Source organism: Lissotriton vulgaris, chromosome 7 (assembly GCF_964263255.1).
Source record: "Lissotriton vulgaris chromosome 7, aLisVul1.2, whole genome shotgun sequence".
Taxonomy (NCBI): domain Eukaryota; kingdom Metazoa; phylum Chordata; class Amphibia; order Caudata; family Salamandridae; genus Lissotriton; species Lissotriton vulgaris.
In genome coordinates, this window is record NC_141695.1 from 1,740,134,900 (window position 1) to 1,740,150,968 (window position 16,069).

Below are 16,069 nucleotides of genomic sequence, written 5' to 3' on the forward strand. Positions count from 1 at the left end.
AGCATGGCTGCTAGAAGGGAGCTGCGCCTTCGAATGAATGGATGTCACTGATGGGAGTGACACAGAGGCTGCAGAGCGCTTCAGGTGAAACCCTGCTCCTGGGATCCACCTTAAGGCTTTTGTTGTGTGTAGATCACGTTACTGCTGGCCCACATCCAGCTGCTCTCCCAGCAGCGCAGGAGAGGTAGAGAGGGCTGAGGCTGAACCAGCTGCTAACGGGAGTACGCCGTGGCGCTGGTAGGCTTCGAGGCACACCTGCCCTGCCGCCTTGCACCCGAGAGCGGGGCTGATACAGCGGTGGAGGGCGGTATCTGGGCCATGGAAGGGCAGGGACACACTGGGAGACTTCGGGGGCCGGCAGGTGGCCGGCCATGCAATGTCACCTTGAACCTTGGACACTGATTAGCAGCCGCGTGCCTCAGACGCAGCAACGCCACCAGCCCATTGGCCAAGCCAGTGGGTGGCCGTCCTGCCATGAACGAGGACAGGCAGGGCATGGAAGTACCACTCTTGGCACGTGTCGTGTTGACCCTGGCTGTGGTGGCGGCCACCACCGCGGCTGTCAGGTGGCTGGTCTCCGGCCAGCGGAAGAAGGCAAGGACAGCCTCCGATGCAGAGAGGCTGGAGGTCTGTCTGCGAAGGCAGAGCCTGGCAGACAGCAGGACACATGAGATCGGCAGACAGCTCTGGGAGGAAGGGCCTGCCCTCTGCCATCCACGGCTTCTCGAAGGCAATGACACCTCGACGCAGACGAGCTGTGGCCGTGGTGGCACACAGGTACGCGGTGCCATTCAGGGTAATAACAGCGCTCCAGCGTGGCATGTCACCAGCCGGGACCAAGCGACGTGGCATCTGCTGGAAGCAGATCCACCCACGACTGACAATGCCATCTCACTGTGTCCAAAACCTGAGCCCGTGGCAGCGGGTGAGACCGAAGCTCCTGCCGGTGAGATGGCCCCTGGGTGTAAGCTGAGGTCCCAGCTAGAGGGCACGCTGGGTGCCTTAATGCCATCCACAGTTGGGAGTCTGGGTCAAACCAGCGTGCTCAAGCAATCCCCCGATGCCACCCAGCCCGGAGACCCCAAGGATCCGAGCCAAGCAGGCAGCTTATTTGTGGCATCGGCTCTCGCAGTGCCAGCCGAACGGGGCCAGGGAATCGATGGCACCGAAACCGGTGGCCATGGTGACAAAAGAAACAACCTCATTATCGGAAATCGATACAGGGCTCGAGAACCCGACACCGGCTTAGAAGCAGCGGCTGCCAGCGGAGGGTACGCGCCGCTGTGTGAAGAGAGCGACGTGTGCCAGGAAAGGGGGCGGCCAGGTGAGAGTGGCCCGGCTGTCCAGGCAGGATGCGTGCCCACAGAGCGGCACCTGGGCACTCCCGTGCCACCGCTGCCGCCTGACAATGAAGGGGAAGAGGCGCCCCTGGGCTGGCACGCCAAGCCCCTCAACTCAGTGCCAAGGGAGACAGGAGCCAGGGAGTCACGACACCCCCCAGAGGCGCACCCCGGGGAAAGCACTAACCAAACAATGAAGGCGGTGTCTGACTTTACAATGTGTGCAGGAGAAATCGATGCCAGCGACATCCTCCGTGATCCGGCAGACGGCAACCCTAGTACCTGCTCCGAGAACGGCACGGACGGCATTCCTGGCCCGGGTCACGCTGGCGTGGGTTCAGACACTGGCTGTCAAGAACACGCAGACTGCGAGGACTGTGCCAATCTGACGGGCACACACGAGCTCAGGGATCCTGGTACTACAACTCCAGAGCCGTGCCTGGGCAGAGAGCCTTCCATGAATCCCAACAGAAGGCTTTCCTGGGAAGGGCCATCTACTCTTCCTGCAGAAGGTGGGCCAAGCAAAGCGCATTCAACCGCAGAGAGGGGGCACCTCCATGCAGAAGGGGCTTCTTCTGAGGGGTGTTCCGGAAAAACACAGCAACATGAAGACACATGCCTGCACAAAGTCCTGGAAGCTCGTGCCTGTGATGAAGGCTCTCAAGAGGACTTGTCAACGAGTCATGAAAATGATGAACACGGCTGCGCAGCTGAGCAGGTGAGAGCGCTCTCTTTGAGGTTACCTAGTGAACCCTCTGAACTTCATCAATTCAGAGCTAGAAGCAAAGAAAGCCAACCTTGCCACGGTGAGACCACCAACCCCACCAGGAGTGGCCTCAGAGAGGAGGGCGGGAATGGCGGCAGCGCTGAAATTCACTCTCAATCTGGGTCTCAAACTGCAAACCAGGCCAGAACACAGCTGGAGGTTGAAACATGCAGATCTTCGGATCATGATGCCACAACAACAACAAAGTTGGACCTTGAATGGATGAATGTCGATGCCAAATTGGGACTCAAACCGCTCCTTGAGACAAAATTAGTCCAGGATGAATTTTCACTGAATGAGAAGTCGGACGCCTCCAATGAGGTCAAGGGACAGGCATCAATTGAACCCCATGTGGGTAGCAACGTCAGAGAGGTCGTCACACAAATGTCCACGCTTGATGACACGCCTGACAGTCACAAATATAGTAACAACGAACACACCCCAGCACCAAAATGCACAAGTAATCACACAAGTAAAGACACCATTAATACTTTAGGTGAAAGTGACATTCAAATGGGGAAATCACACACTAACACATCTGCAGATATTCAGTTGAATGCAGGACATCTTTGGAAAGAACAAGCAGTTTACACGCCCTTCCGAAGAGATGCAACCAAGAGCCTTTGTCAAACACAAGAGAAGGAGCAACTTCAAACAGATCGTGCTGGCTTTGAGTTGAGGCTTCAAAATACTATACTGAATAACAATAACTTGCCTTCAGCTGTCACTAAAGCATTTGGCAATGGGCAAATCTATCAAGTCAGCTTGTCAGAAGATGACAGCAAATCTTTGTCACGTGAACAAGGCCTCAAACACAGAGTGAAGAATGAGTCAGATGAATTTCCATTTCCTGACTCAATTCTATCGAAAGAAATTGAGGAACAGGGATTATCAACATCACATGATAGTCACACAAGCCTTGATGTCACTGGACATCCTTCTATGGTTTACCCATCTGTGAGAGAAACATCTCAATATGGCCCAGCCAACTTTTTGTTATTACCGCCTCCTACAGCTGTATCAAGTATGGTCGAGAAATGCACTTATGAGCCCACATCCCCATTGGTAGAGGACTCGTCATACAGTGTGACGAACGAAAAAGCTAAACATGATTCTAAGCAAAGAGACGATGATATGATGGATACATACCTCGAAACCAGTATATCTTCTCCGGCCACTCCAAGATTGCATTGTGAGGGACGTTCAGTTAGTGCGGCCACTGATGTGAAAGTGTCAACAAATGAGCCTGCAGCACAGAAGACTATAGAAGATCATGAATCTGTGGTTGGAAGCCAAGGTACACTAGAACTTAGGGAAGCGCGTCATTATAAAGAACACTATCCAACTGACTTACTAAAGTGTGACACAAGCGATGACCAAGTCTGTAAACGTCAACCAGGAAAACACTCTGCACTCGGTGAAACAGAAGCAATGCTGGACCCATCCCAGGGATTGAACACTGATCACGAGATTTATCAAGAGAAAGAAAATAATGACGATTCTGTAATTGAGAGTGAGAACGGCAAGGACAGTAAGAGTTCCTTTAAGAGTGAATTTCGGGCCCAGGATACAAATCAAAACACACAACACTGCGTACCTGCGAAAGAGACACTGGGAAGGCACATATTGTCATTTCCCAATGGACTTGTCCCTTTGGTATCTGAGCCGGTCACAACAACAGAGAGTAGTAGTCCGTTTATAACCCATAATGTTGAATCAATAACAAGCACCTTCCAAGAAAATGCAGAATGCCCAGACAACCTTGGAACAGCTATACTGATGGACTTCAAAGTTAATGAACGTCACCCATCCCATATAAGAAACAAGGGCCACGATGCCAAAGACCAATTGTCCCTACAGGATGCGTCTACACTGGACCCATCAAATTATATGCAACACAACCTGCTGTTATCATCCTCTAACATCAGTAAACGGCCTGCGGTGGGAGAAGGAAATAATGCAGGCCATCACCAAGAGCAAGAACACATTTCAAGTAACGCAGCAGTTTCTTGTCAACTCGATGGAACAGATATGGTCATGGACATAAAGAAAGCCAACTCTTCTGAAATGAATAAAGCTTCTGTGGCCAAGATTCATAAGGAGGAAGGTTCATGTCACAGTGCCCGTGAACAGTTATTGGGATCTGCCTGTAGAGAGGGCGGCAACGATGTAACTCTACAGCTCCATGGAATCAGCAAAGACATAACAAATGAGGCAGCAGATGAGGACAGCCCTAAAACACAGATGCTCCAGGAACCAGAAGATACTTTACAAAATAACAAGTCTGCAGGTCCTATTGATCGGTGTGTATCAGAAGTCAAAAAGACTCAACAATGTGAAGCTAGAAGTAGCTGTATACAGGATATCTATACAGGTAGCCAAGATTTATCTGAATTGAAGATGCCACCCCATGAATATCTTTGCTCAAAAAAACAACCGAGACATCCAGATAGTAAAAATAATCTGGATTCTGAAACAAGTGACTCAGGATTCACAACAGACAGTATCTGCACCCCTGTCCATGAAGAAAGAAGTTGGTCATCTCTGGGGGTTGAAGATGAAGAACTTGAGGACAACAACCATGATTTAGAGCCCATAACACCAGACATGGAACAGACAAGAGATACAGCATATCACAGAGAAAACAACACTGCATCAGCAGTCGTAAATTATAAGCGCATTAACCACAAGGACAGCATCAGTGCAGAGAGCAAGCCTGAGGAGAAGAACCAACTGTCCACAGAGGGTTCTCAGTCTCCAAGTGTCAAGCCAGGAGTTAATGTTTGTGATAATTTGTTTTCATCAACAACGAATGTACGTGTAATGGAAATAGGACACAAACACATTGGACTAGTGAGTGACCATTGGCAACAGTCATTTAAAGACAATTTCGAGAACTTCTGCAGAGGAGATAAACAGTATTGTAAGTCTCCGTGTCCTGAAAAATGCGGGACTTGCAGCGATACATACAAATCACACGGCTCTGACAACACAATGCTCAACGTTTCCTCACATCAGCTGAAGAGTTCAGTGGCAAAGGATCAATGCCACAAACTTCATGAAAAATGGTTTCCATCAAAGACAGCAGAAGATCCAGAGCAAACGGCAGGGGGCAAGGCTGCACATTTCATACAGGGGCTGAGGGGTGTAGACACCAACAATGAAGATGAAGAGGCCCTCACTGATTCAGACTTCAGCATGCACTTCTCTGCTGACAGCATTCCAGTGGAAACCTGTGCAGAACGCGTGGGCACAATCACTCCCTTCCAACACAAGTTGGGAGATGCGCATCAGGCTCCGCAGTTTGAAGAGATTGAAAGTAATCAGCAACTTGAGAAAGAAGAGCACAGCAGTTCTGTCGGTCTTTGCTTTGATTGTTCAGAGCCACAGAAAGAAAGCATTTATGAATGGAAGTTCACGAGACAGCCACAAGATAGGAAAGCTATCACGTACACCACGGAGATTTCTTCTGGATCTTATGAAGGTGTTTTAAAATCCAAAACTGAGTCTCCTAGGCTTTTGCATAGTGGACAGGAAAGTCATAATGTTTCTAGACTTCCCAGTCGAAGCACTCCTGATGATGCCAAGGACAGCCTAACCTTTTCAGAAAATGAACATTCAAAGTCTAATAAATCTCAAAGCATACCTGGAACTCACCCAGATCGATATGGCCAAACCAAACATCAGCCAACAAGGACTTTGGATGTTGTTTTTGGAGAAAATAATTATGCTCATCATACGCGCCACCAAGAGATTCCCAGAACAGTGTCCTTGCCAAACACTGCTTTTCATGAAACACATTCCCCATCGCTAACAACGCCCTTTGAACCAAGTATCTCAAACTCCATCATGGATAGGCCAAGAGTGTGTGAACAACAAACTGCTTCCAAGAAGGATCATGCTGTTTCTTCAATTAATGCCCCAGTGGAATTGGAAAGAAAGAAGCGCCAAAGGAGAAAAGGCATCCAGAGACGAGGAAGCATATCTGAAATTGCAGAGAATCCTGAACTCAGAATATATGAAACAGAGTGCTCAAATCCTAAAACAAAGATGCCACTGGCTAAGAGCTGTGAAGACATCCTGTCTGGCGCACCAAACAAGAAGGTGGATGCGAAGAACAAAGCCCGAAGCATGCTGTGCTTGCTGACAGAACATTACTCGTTACCAGCCTCGAAGGACCAAAAAAGTCCAGTGGAGCTTGTTGCTAAAGGAAGCTTCCTCAATATTCCAGAAACTCTTCAGTTGACTGAGGATGCCATGAAGCTTCAGCTGAATTTGGGCAACTGCCTTGAACTCTTGAAGTTTGCAAAGAAAAACCGAGCAGGTGACCTTCAAGAAGCAGCCTATGCCGTCATGAGTGACAACTACCTTCAGGTGTTGAGAGACCCATCAATCTACGGCCATCTCAACGGAGGTGAACGTGATCGAATCCTTCAACTGAGGACGAGGGGGAAAAACGTTCTGGGTGTAGCAGAACTGGAGACCATTTACAGACTGAAAAATATCAGACAAAGCTCAAGTTGTCCAGCTGTGAACGATTTACCACCACACTGCCAAGGCACTGGCCTGCAACCACATGCTTGGCTCTACACATTCGACATGCTCAAAAATGCCTGGCACCCTTTAACTCAGATCCCGGCAGAAGCCAATTTGAAAGGATGTAGCATCTGCACTTTAAATAACTACTTGTTCCTGGCTGGGGGTATTAGAGAACAAGGACAAGACGCGATCTGCTCCAACAAAGTCTTTTGTTATAACCCCCTCACTGAGATTTGGAGACAGGTAATGCCTATGAACCAAGCACGGTCCCAAATGAAGCTAGTACCAGTAGATGGCTATCTATATGCCATAGGAGGCGAGTGCCTCTACACTGTAGAGCGATATGATCCACGTTTAGACAAATGGATATTCAGGGCATCCTTGCCCAAGGGATCATTTGCCGTTGCCCATGAGGCAGTAACCTGCAATGGTGAAATCTATGTCTCTGGTGGAAATCTTTTCTACCGTCTCTTGAAGTACAGCCCACTCAAGGACCTGTGGGAGGAGTGTCCCTACAACAGCAGCAGGAAGCGTTCTTGTGATATGGTGGCCATCAGGAACTTCATCTACAGGTTCGACATCCACCGAGAGTCAGGAGTCAGCGTTTTCAAGTACAATACCACAGCCAAGATCTGGAATGAGTGTGCCACTATGTGTCTCAGCGATATGCTACCGTTCCGTTGTGCGGTTCTGGATGGGGTAGTGTACTGCCTGAACAAGAAAATGACTGTGAGGTTCTCTGCTGACGACAGGTCCCAGAGGTTCGACCCAGAGAGCTTATGCGCATTTCCTGGTGGTGGCGGGGGTGCACTCTGCCCGTTTGTGTTGACCCTGCCACACCGCACCTCATTTCAGACCTCGGTGTAAACAGTTTTTTGACTGGGGTATTCAAAATGCAGTACCTCAAAATCGTCTAATATTGGGTAAGTGAGGTATGGAGAGAGAAGAAAACCAGGCTTAGTAACTCTGGGCCCGATTCACAGAATGAACTTAAGACTGAATCCTAAACTTACTACTATTTTGGTATTCAAAGAATGAATTTACTACTTTTGGTATTCACAGAAGTTAGGATTTTGTCTTAAGTTTGTCTTAAGACAAATTTAAGACAAAATCCTAACTTCTGTGAATACCAAAAGTAGTAAATTCATTCTGTGAATACCAAAATAGTAGTAAGTTTAGGATTGAGTCTTAAATTCATTATGTGAATCGGGCCCTCCAAATTTAAAAAAGCCTGTTCGGAATAGCTAACAGACGGTACAAAAATGACATGCTTATTTGTCCTAGAAAGGACTCATAGTTTAGGTTAATCTGTTCTGGATTTTATTGAATGTATATTTTCACTCACAACGGTAAATCCAATGTAACCCATTACTTGAGACCCTGTGGTACAGTGTGGTCAATGACAGAATAAGGCTAAAAGTTTGTTCCCGACAGCATGTGGTCGTAAAAAGAGAAAGAGAACAGTAAACTGTCAGCCATCTTAAAACAGGGAGTTTTCCTGTTCACTGCCCTAGTAGAGGAGGGAGGAGGCAATACTACTAAATTGTAATGAATCGGTATATTTATTAAAATAGCAATAATATATATTTGTTTTACCATTTTAGAGAACATTATTCACAATATTGTTATGGTCATCTAATAATGCTAATATGTAGTGCGCAGCTTGGTCGTGGAGGGTCACATTAATATAAGGTCACAAACCCACCAACATTTTACTGACACAGCAAGAGAGAGAAAGTGGCTTTGGAATGGGATATTTAGATATCTTATGTCCTGGCAGGACTGGTTACGCAATATATACTGGGACACAAGGTTTGGAATGACATCACATTTATTGACAGCATAAATGGAGTATCATAGCATATTTTTAGTAATCGTTCTGGTGCTCACACAAAAAGTGAAAGTGAAAGTAGCAAAAGGTGCTTGCTACTGAGTGGACAGGGAGTCCAAGTGGAGAAATTATAGATGGAGGAGTACAGAGTCAAGTTAAACTGTTGGTTTTTACCTGCTCATCTCGGGACCATTGTTTGATTTCTGGTTTTCCTCCAGATAGATTCTACCTGCTCGCACTTGTCTCGTCCTGATGCTGATCTCACATTCAGGAGATCGAAAAGCCTTCGACTTTTACAACCAAAACTCCATTACTGCATTTAATTAATTTGGAGTTTGTCTATTGCTGTCAATGCGAAGTGAGTTTTAAATGTCACTAGCACCCCTCACTTCACGCACTTTCACTTTTTGTGTGAACACAAGAACTATTATTAAAAATATACTATGACACTCCATGTATGCTGTCAATAAATGTGATGTCATTCCAAACCTTGTGTCCCAGCATATATTGTGTACCCAGTCCCGCGTGGACTCTCTTGCATTGCTCTACTTGACTAACGCTGCTCTTAAAACTTTAGTACCCTAGGCTACCCGAGGACCCTAGTGGCCTCCCCCAGACCTGTGTTTTTCTCAACTATGTAGTGGTAACGGCTTGTCATGCCACATGGCACAAGCAATACACCATGTGCCTTTTCCCAGCTTACCAATGTGTGTTGGGGTCAGTTGTAAATATAGGGGCACTGGAATAATGCAGCAATGGAACTTCAAATATGCGTCAGGGTTTACTCAATTGTGTGGCATGGATATTCAAAGTATTCAGAATTGTACAACACATTCTGCGGCAGGATTATCTTGATATTTTGTCATTTTAGCGCACAATGATATAGAGGAGAACCAAACGGTATGCAAAATACCAACGTTTGTTAAGAGAAGTATACATAGTCACTGCCCGTACTGAAAATGTTATTCATTAATACTTTTGTATTGCTTGGGAGCACAGAAACGCCATTTGATTAACATTGTCCTTTTAAACCCCCAGACTGAAATAGCTAGTATAACACATAAACCCGTGCACTGAGTAGTAAACAAGCTTTTATGTACAAACTTCTTTTAATAAATGGTCCCCCTCTTGGAGCCCAGCTATGGCGAAGACATGGTCTTCAGATTTATTTATGTTTTGCTGTCCTCGCCACCATGATCTTCTAGAAACACCTCTTTGGATTTTTATGCCGTTTTAAAATAGCGGCTGCTTGAATTATGATGTATTTCCTGGTTGAAATGCAATTAAATATGTAAAGCTTTTTCTCATGCTGGAGTCGAAAGGCCTTTCCCCGAGTACAGCAATAAATAATTGCAAGGAGACCTGATAAAACTACAATCTGTCTTGCTCAGTGTTGCACCACGTGTGCCGCACTTTTTAAAATAACAATGTATTTGTTTTAGCTAGAACATTTATTTTTGTTAAAGTTTTCAAATGGTGGAACATGTGGTGCAAGTGAAATATTATGTGGAAACAGCTGTAGAATGGCATACTATCTGACGTCCTTCATATCTAAAAAGTCCTAGAGTGAACTTTCAGGTGGGCCTAGAACTCAAGTTGATCACACATTTCTGAGTTATTACCATTATAAAGGCCCCCATGGGCCTACCTTTGCCTCCCCCCAGAGGAAGGGGTCCTATGAGAAAAATATTCTTCATTTCTGAATACATTCTATATTGCAGCATACTATAGGTACCCACGGGAAAAACAGAGCATATTCATTTCCCGACTCCTGAAAAGCATAGAGGGGCATATCAGCAACAGCCGGGGATAATTATCGCTAAGCGCTTTTAGCGCGAGGATGATTATCGCCGGCTATCGCTGGATTTTATCGCTGAGATAGCACGCTACCAGCGACCCTTATCTCCAAAATCCAAGCGATAGCTGATGAATGTGCGATTATCAAGGGAAATCCATCGATATTTGCGCAGCCATTCGTGATAACATGGTGATAGGGCAGGGCAGACCTAGCCATAATATCCACCTTCCATTGGATATAATGGCTAAGTCAGATTAAAAGCAGGCATAAGAAAAGTAGCGATAAGAGCGGTTAGCGCTACTTTTCTTATCGCTCTGCAGGTTAGCGTGAAGCTAGATAATTGGAGAAATGTCGGTTAGCAACATTTCTCACGTTATTTTGGGCAGGAACTCCCACTTTGCATCTCATTAGATATGCAAAGCTGGGGGTTTAGGGAACAGGCGCTGAGGCATGGATTCACGCGATAGCGTGACCTTGCTGATATTGTGATAAAATTATCGCCGCTTTTTGCCCAAAAACGGACGCTAAAGCGGCGATAATTTTATAGCAGCGCCTTGATGATTTGCCCCAGAGTACTTAAGGGGCAGCTGTCAAATATCGGAATGCAGTTTTCTCCCATCTTGCACAAGATCTCATAGGGAGATTTTTCCTACCACGGGAGCCAAGCTTCCCGGATGCCTCAACAAACTACGGGCTCCTGTGAGGCAGGCATTTCATCTTAAGTTATAAAAGCTTTCTCCAGACGTAAAAGAAATGCAGGCTCTTATGCTGTAGATATCCCCTCTGTCCTGAAAAAAAACTTTACAAACGGTATGACGTGCTTAGGGGATCAGGCATGCTCGCTGCCCTGGACAACATGTTCATCAAACCAAAATATAGGTTGTTATCAGGCAAGTGCTCCTACTCACCTACTGGTCCTACTCACCTACTGGTCCTACTCACCTACTGGAATATAATGTAGACCCCTCTAGGGCTAGTTGTCCGCTCGACTGAACTGTGCTTTCTAATGATCTGGCACACAATGGATCCCGCTGTGCTGGTGCCCTTCACAAATAGACAACTAACTCACTCTACAGGCCTGGGCAGTATAAAGAACCCCTTACTCCACCTCAGACCCATGTGCTCGCTTTAAACTGGACAACTAGTTCCCAGCCCTGGTAGAAATGTAGGTGGGTATTGATGGGGCAAGTATTCCCTCTCACCTGAACACAGGCACCAAACCTTAACTTACGATTAGGTCCATGGGGATCAGGTGGTAGTACTCACCTAAACTAAGCGGGATTCAGACCTAAACCTAGTAAAGGTCCTCCTGAGTTGGGGGGTTTCTATTGACTTGCCAAAGTGCTTTACAGACCTGGACTCGATATATATGGCCTGGTAAATCAGGTTTTTCCTCTGACCGTTCTTCATATTTCCTCAGTACAGCACAGGAGTCTAAAGGGGTTGGGGGCGCATTGTCTCCCATCTAGGGAAAATGTGGTGTACTTAAAATTCGAGTTCTCCTTGTAGACTGAAGCAGAGCGTTGTACGTGCAGAAAGACCTGTCTTGGACATGCTTAAGGATGAAAAAAGTGTGAAGCTTATTTGCACTATTGGAGTGGCATAGCTCCAGGGGGGTGTTTGGCATAGGCCGCCTCCGTAATAAATGGATTCTGGTGTGTGTAATTGGTTCCAGGGACCTCCAGTCAGGCTACCAGTGTCTGTGGTTGGGTTTCCACTCTGATGACCAGTCCTCATAGCACTCACTTCCATGGAACTTTGCAGAGCTTGCATGCATCCACACCTCCTCTTCCCCCACACACACCAGACCAAGAATAAACAAGCAATGGCAAAGCCAACAGGTCTTGCCTATGCAAGAGCTATCAGCTTTGCTGATGTTTTTTAGTCATGCTGTGTACCAGTGTAGTTGCTGTTCAACATGGCTAAAAGTTAACGTATATTGTCTTGGAGAGGCGTAGAGTGGAGTGGCGTGGAGTAGCGTAGAGTGGCGTGGCGTGGAGTGGTGTAGAGGAGTGGCATAGCGTAGAGTGTCGCAGAGTGTCATGGGGTAGAGTGTTGTAGAGTGGAGTTGAGTAGAGTGGAGTTTGCATGGTGTGGTAGCGCACTGCCTGTAGACAACACATTTTCAAGTGAAATGAACATTACATTTTCACAGACATACAGTTTTACTGATAAAACTATAAATCATCCAATGTGTGCAAATGGCATCACCTAGTGTATTGATTTGTTTTGATCATATTAAAATATTTATTTCAACCACACTTCAAAATTACAGAAAATGTTCTTCATTAGTGCTTTCCTAATTCTGATATATTCTTAAATATTTGCACAGTTCATTTACAGACATTTAAATTTTGTTGTGTGCTAAAAAAAATAATAGATTGTACAGTCTTCCTCCAGTACACCCCTAGTACCCAGCACGATTATCACATGAATCGTCTCATTTTGAAATCAGAGAAAGAAAAGTAAACACCAAGCTCCGTCAGACGGCACAGTTGGATATTTGACCTCTGTCTTTGAATGCACTGCAAATGTGACAAGATAAGAACAAAATCTAAAGGCCTGCTTACAAAAAGAGAGCACGTGTGCGAGAATACAGTAAACAAGCTATGCGCCACAGGAGGGACAAAGACATAATGTACAGCCTAAAACAAATAAAGCCAGCAAACAGAAAGCAAGCAACTGTGAGTTACAAAACACAAAGAAAATAGCAAGCAATGGGCGGATGCATTCACTGGGAAGATTTCCAAATGTCCTCAATAAATCTTTGGAAAGCAGACAGCTGCGCAGTCTGGTAGGCTTCAACCTAACAAAGGAGTGGTTGGCTCTTAAGTAGTTATAGAAGCCTTTTAAATTTAACACTATTTTAATCTATTTTGCTCCCAAAACGATTTATATATTATTTGTGAGCTTTGGGGCTCTCAAAGTAAATAACAAAACATGTGACGATGATGTGATGTGATGGTAATGAGGAGAGTAGGGTAATTAACAGGGGTGAACTGGCAGCACTACTTTTTTCAGAGGCAGATAGAGTTAAGACAAAAGAGAGAGCAGTAGGTAATGCGGACTTCAATATATATAGAGAGAGATCTACCTATCTATCAATCAATCTAACTATGTATCTTTTATATGTATGTGTACATAAATCAAGCAAGTTTTGCACAGAATAGCTGCTAATGCATGTGCACCTTAAAAGAAGCATAATCTGTACAAAATAGCTGCTAATATATATGCACTTTAAATACAGCATAATTTGCACAGAACAGTTGCTGATGCAAAATAGCTGCTAATATATATTCATCTATCTTCTAAGCAAGGTACGTTTTGGATACTAGGAATTATTTTGCAAAGACACATGCCCATCTCCTCTCTATGTATGTAAATAACGTATGTGATATTGTGTACCATTGGTCATCTCCTGTCTTATCAAATTGTATCAGATTGTTCTGAATTGATTGCATTGACACTTTATATTTAAGAAAATGAAGGGTATTTAGTATCTTGCTACAAATAGCAGGTAAAGAGTAGGAGCACTTTTTGTGAATTGTGTGTAGATTGAAAGAAATCACATTTTGAGTACTTTACTGTGACTTAAGTTACAAATATGAAAGAAATGAGAAAAATAAAAAGAGTGAATTTCACGGACCAGATATATATGTAAAATGAAAAAATATAGAAGGAAAAAAACTGAAAAAAAGAAAACCAGTGGTAAAAAACATAACATTGATTTATGACTGCCATTTCATTATATTTAGTCAAGTAATCATGATCATGTACTAGTTGGAGGAAAGTAGTGAATCTTATACTTTGCAAATGTGAAATACCTTTGAGTAAAAAATGACGTATGACACTTGACAATCATATGCCGAAAAATATGCGGGCTAGTTGTTTTTAAAGAAAAAGTGAAAATGGACAAAAAAGTCGAGAGCACTTTAAATTGGAGAATCTAGCCTGCGGGAATCTATGGTCCTGTGGAAGGCCAATGCTGAAACGTGGCGACTGTCCCTGTTGTAAAATACTGTTGGTGACAAATAAAATTTGAGATATCCTATTCCTGTGGTGCCGTCCTATCTCTACTGTAAAAATATTATTTTGAATGGACTAATCATTGTATATATATACTTTTTCCCTAATAGAGGACTGGAGGTTAGGCTAAAAAAGGGAAAGCGGTGACCACTTCTTTTTCTTTTTCGTCATAAAAATCCATTCCAGCAAATGCTGGGAGTCACCATTTTCTACTTTTGGAGGTCAAAATAGAGGACTAGATAGTGAATGAATGAACTAATGACATCTATTGAGTCAACTAATTAAAATTGATACAAAATTCATTAAAATACTATAATAATAAAACAGCATTCAATCACAATGTGTGCACTACTCTTCACTATGTAAGGTGCAAGACATTGTGCATCCGAAGAAGAGATAAAAGTCAGTTTATAAAGTGCTCCATGTATATGTCCTTGAAGAAGTTAAAATGTGACAGGCCAGACAGTCTCTAAAAAAATTATAAAACAATTCAACAAAAAGATTATGTGTAAATAACTGATGCTTCAGTGTTCAAGAAATGTTTACTGATTTTGCTCGTAACTTGATGGTGGACAATATCAAATCTGTGTACTTCCCAAAATGAGCCACGTTCGTGGGGTTCTGGTTGTCAAGCAGAAATCCAGGGCCTCCTTGCAGGTTGAAATGCCATAATTTATAAACAGCGGTTTCAATAAAGTGCATCATGCAGGAAAACATTCAGAACAACAAAGCAAGCAGAGCATGGACTCTCTCTTATAATTACAAAACCTGCATGGGCCAATTCCAGGTGCTGCAGCCAAACCGCTCGGAATTCGTTAATAGGAAGGATCATAAGTCTTGCTTGTAGTATTTTAATCTTGGTCTCCTTGCTAAGCGCAGCACTCATAGAGCCCTGCATCTTAAGTCCTTCGTGAGACTTTGCGATTGGAGCAGCATAGTTGATAGATTTGACCATCTCCAAATTTTTGAGGAAGGATGGCTTGCATTCAAAGTCCTGCCCCATCAGGTCAATTTCCAGACGTAGGAGTGAGCATCGAGAGCATTTTGGTAGATGGAAAAGTTTCTGTAAGCGGAAACAGCCTTAACCACGCAGCATGAGCTACGTGGGGCTGAACTACGCAGGCGGAAGCATGCCCGCGTATTCGTGGTTAAGGCATATGGGCGGTCTAGTTGCTGGTACTGCCGGAAGCAGGAAGAGGAAGGATCGGGACAAGGAGAGGTAAAGCCAGTTTTGAGGAGGTGGGGGTGTAGTTTGCAGGGGCTGTGGGTAATTTTCATGGCTGGGAGGGGTCAGGTAGTTTTCAGGGCTGGGGGGCAGGAGATTTAGGGCTCAGGGCAGGGGACAGGAAAGGGGCAGTTTTCAGGTGGAGGGGGCAGTTGGGAGTTTTAGGGCTTAGGGCAGGGGACAGAGGTGGTGGTAGATTATTTGCTTTGGGGATTGGGATTGTGGTAGTTTTCAGGGCTGGGGTGGGGAGCTTTAGGGCTCAGTGTAGGGGACAGCAAAGGGGCAGCTTTATGGCTGAGGAGGCAGTTGGGCTGGTGCGGGCGTAGGTTGGGTTAGGTTTTAGGGGGTGGAGGCTTGTTTTAGGGCTCAGGGAGGGCGCTAGGGTTGGAAAAGTTTTAAGGGGGCTGAGTAGTAGGGCTCAGGGCAGGAGATAGGATAGGGGCAGTTTTCAGGTCGAGGGGGCAGTTGGGCTGGGGAAGTAAGGATTTTAAGTTTAGGGTGTCTTTAGGGTTTAGGGCAGAGGGGCAGGAGTGTGATCTTTACC

The 16,069-nt window shown here is 45.1% G+C and overlaps 1 protein-coding gene across 1 annotated transcript; it reads left to right on the forward strand.

Annotated features, from left to right (window-relative positions):
• Positions 1–202: 202 nt before the first annotated feature.
• On the forward strand, positions 203–7,631 carry LOC147706537 (uncharacterized). The gene has a single exon (XM_086933002.1). It carries the CDS (start codon positions 475–477, stop codon positions 7,510–7,512), a length of 7,038 nt encoding a protein of 2,345 aa, XP_086789128.1. The 5' UTR covers positions 203–474; the 3' UTR covers positions 7,513–7,631.
• The last annotated feature ends 8,438 nt before the right edge of the window (positions 7,632–16,069 follow it).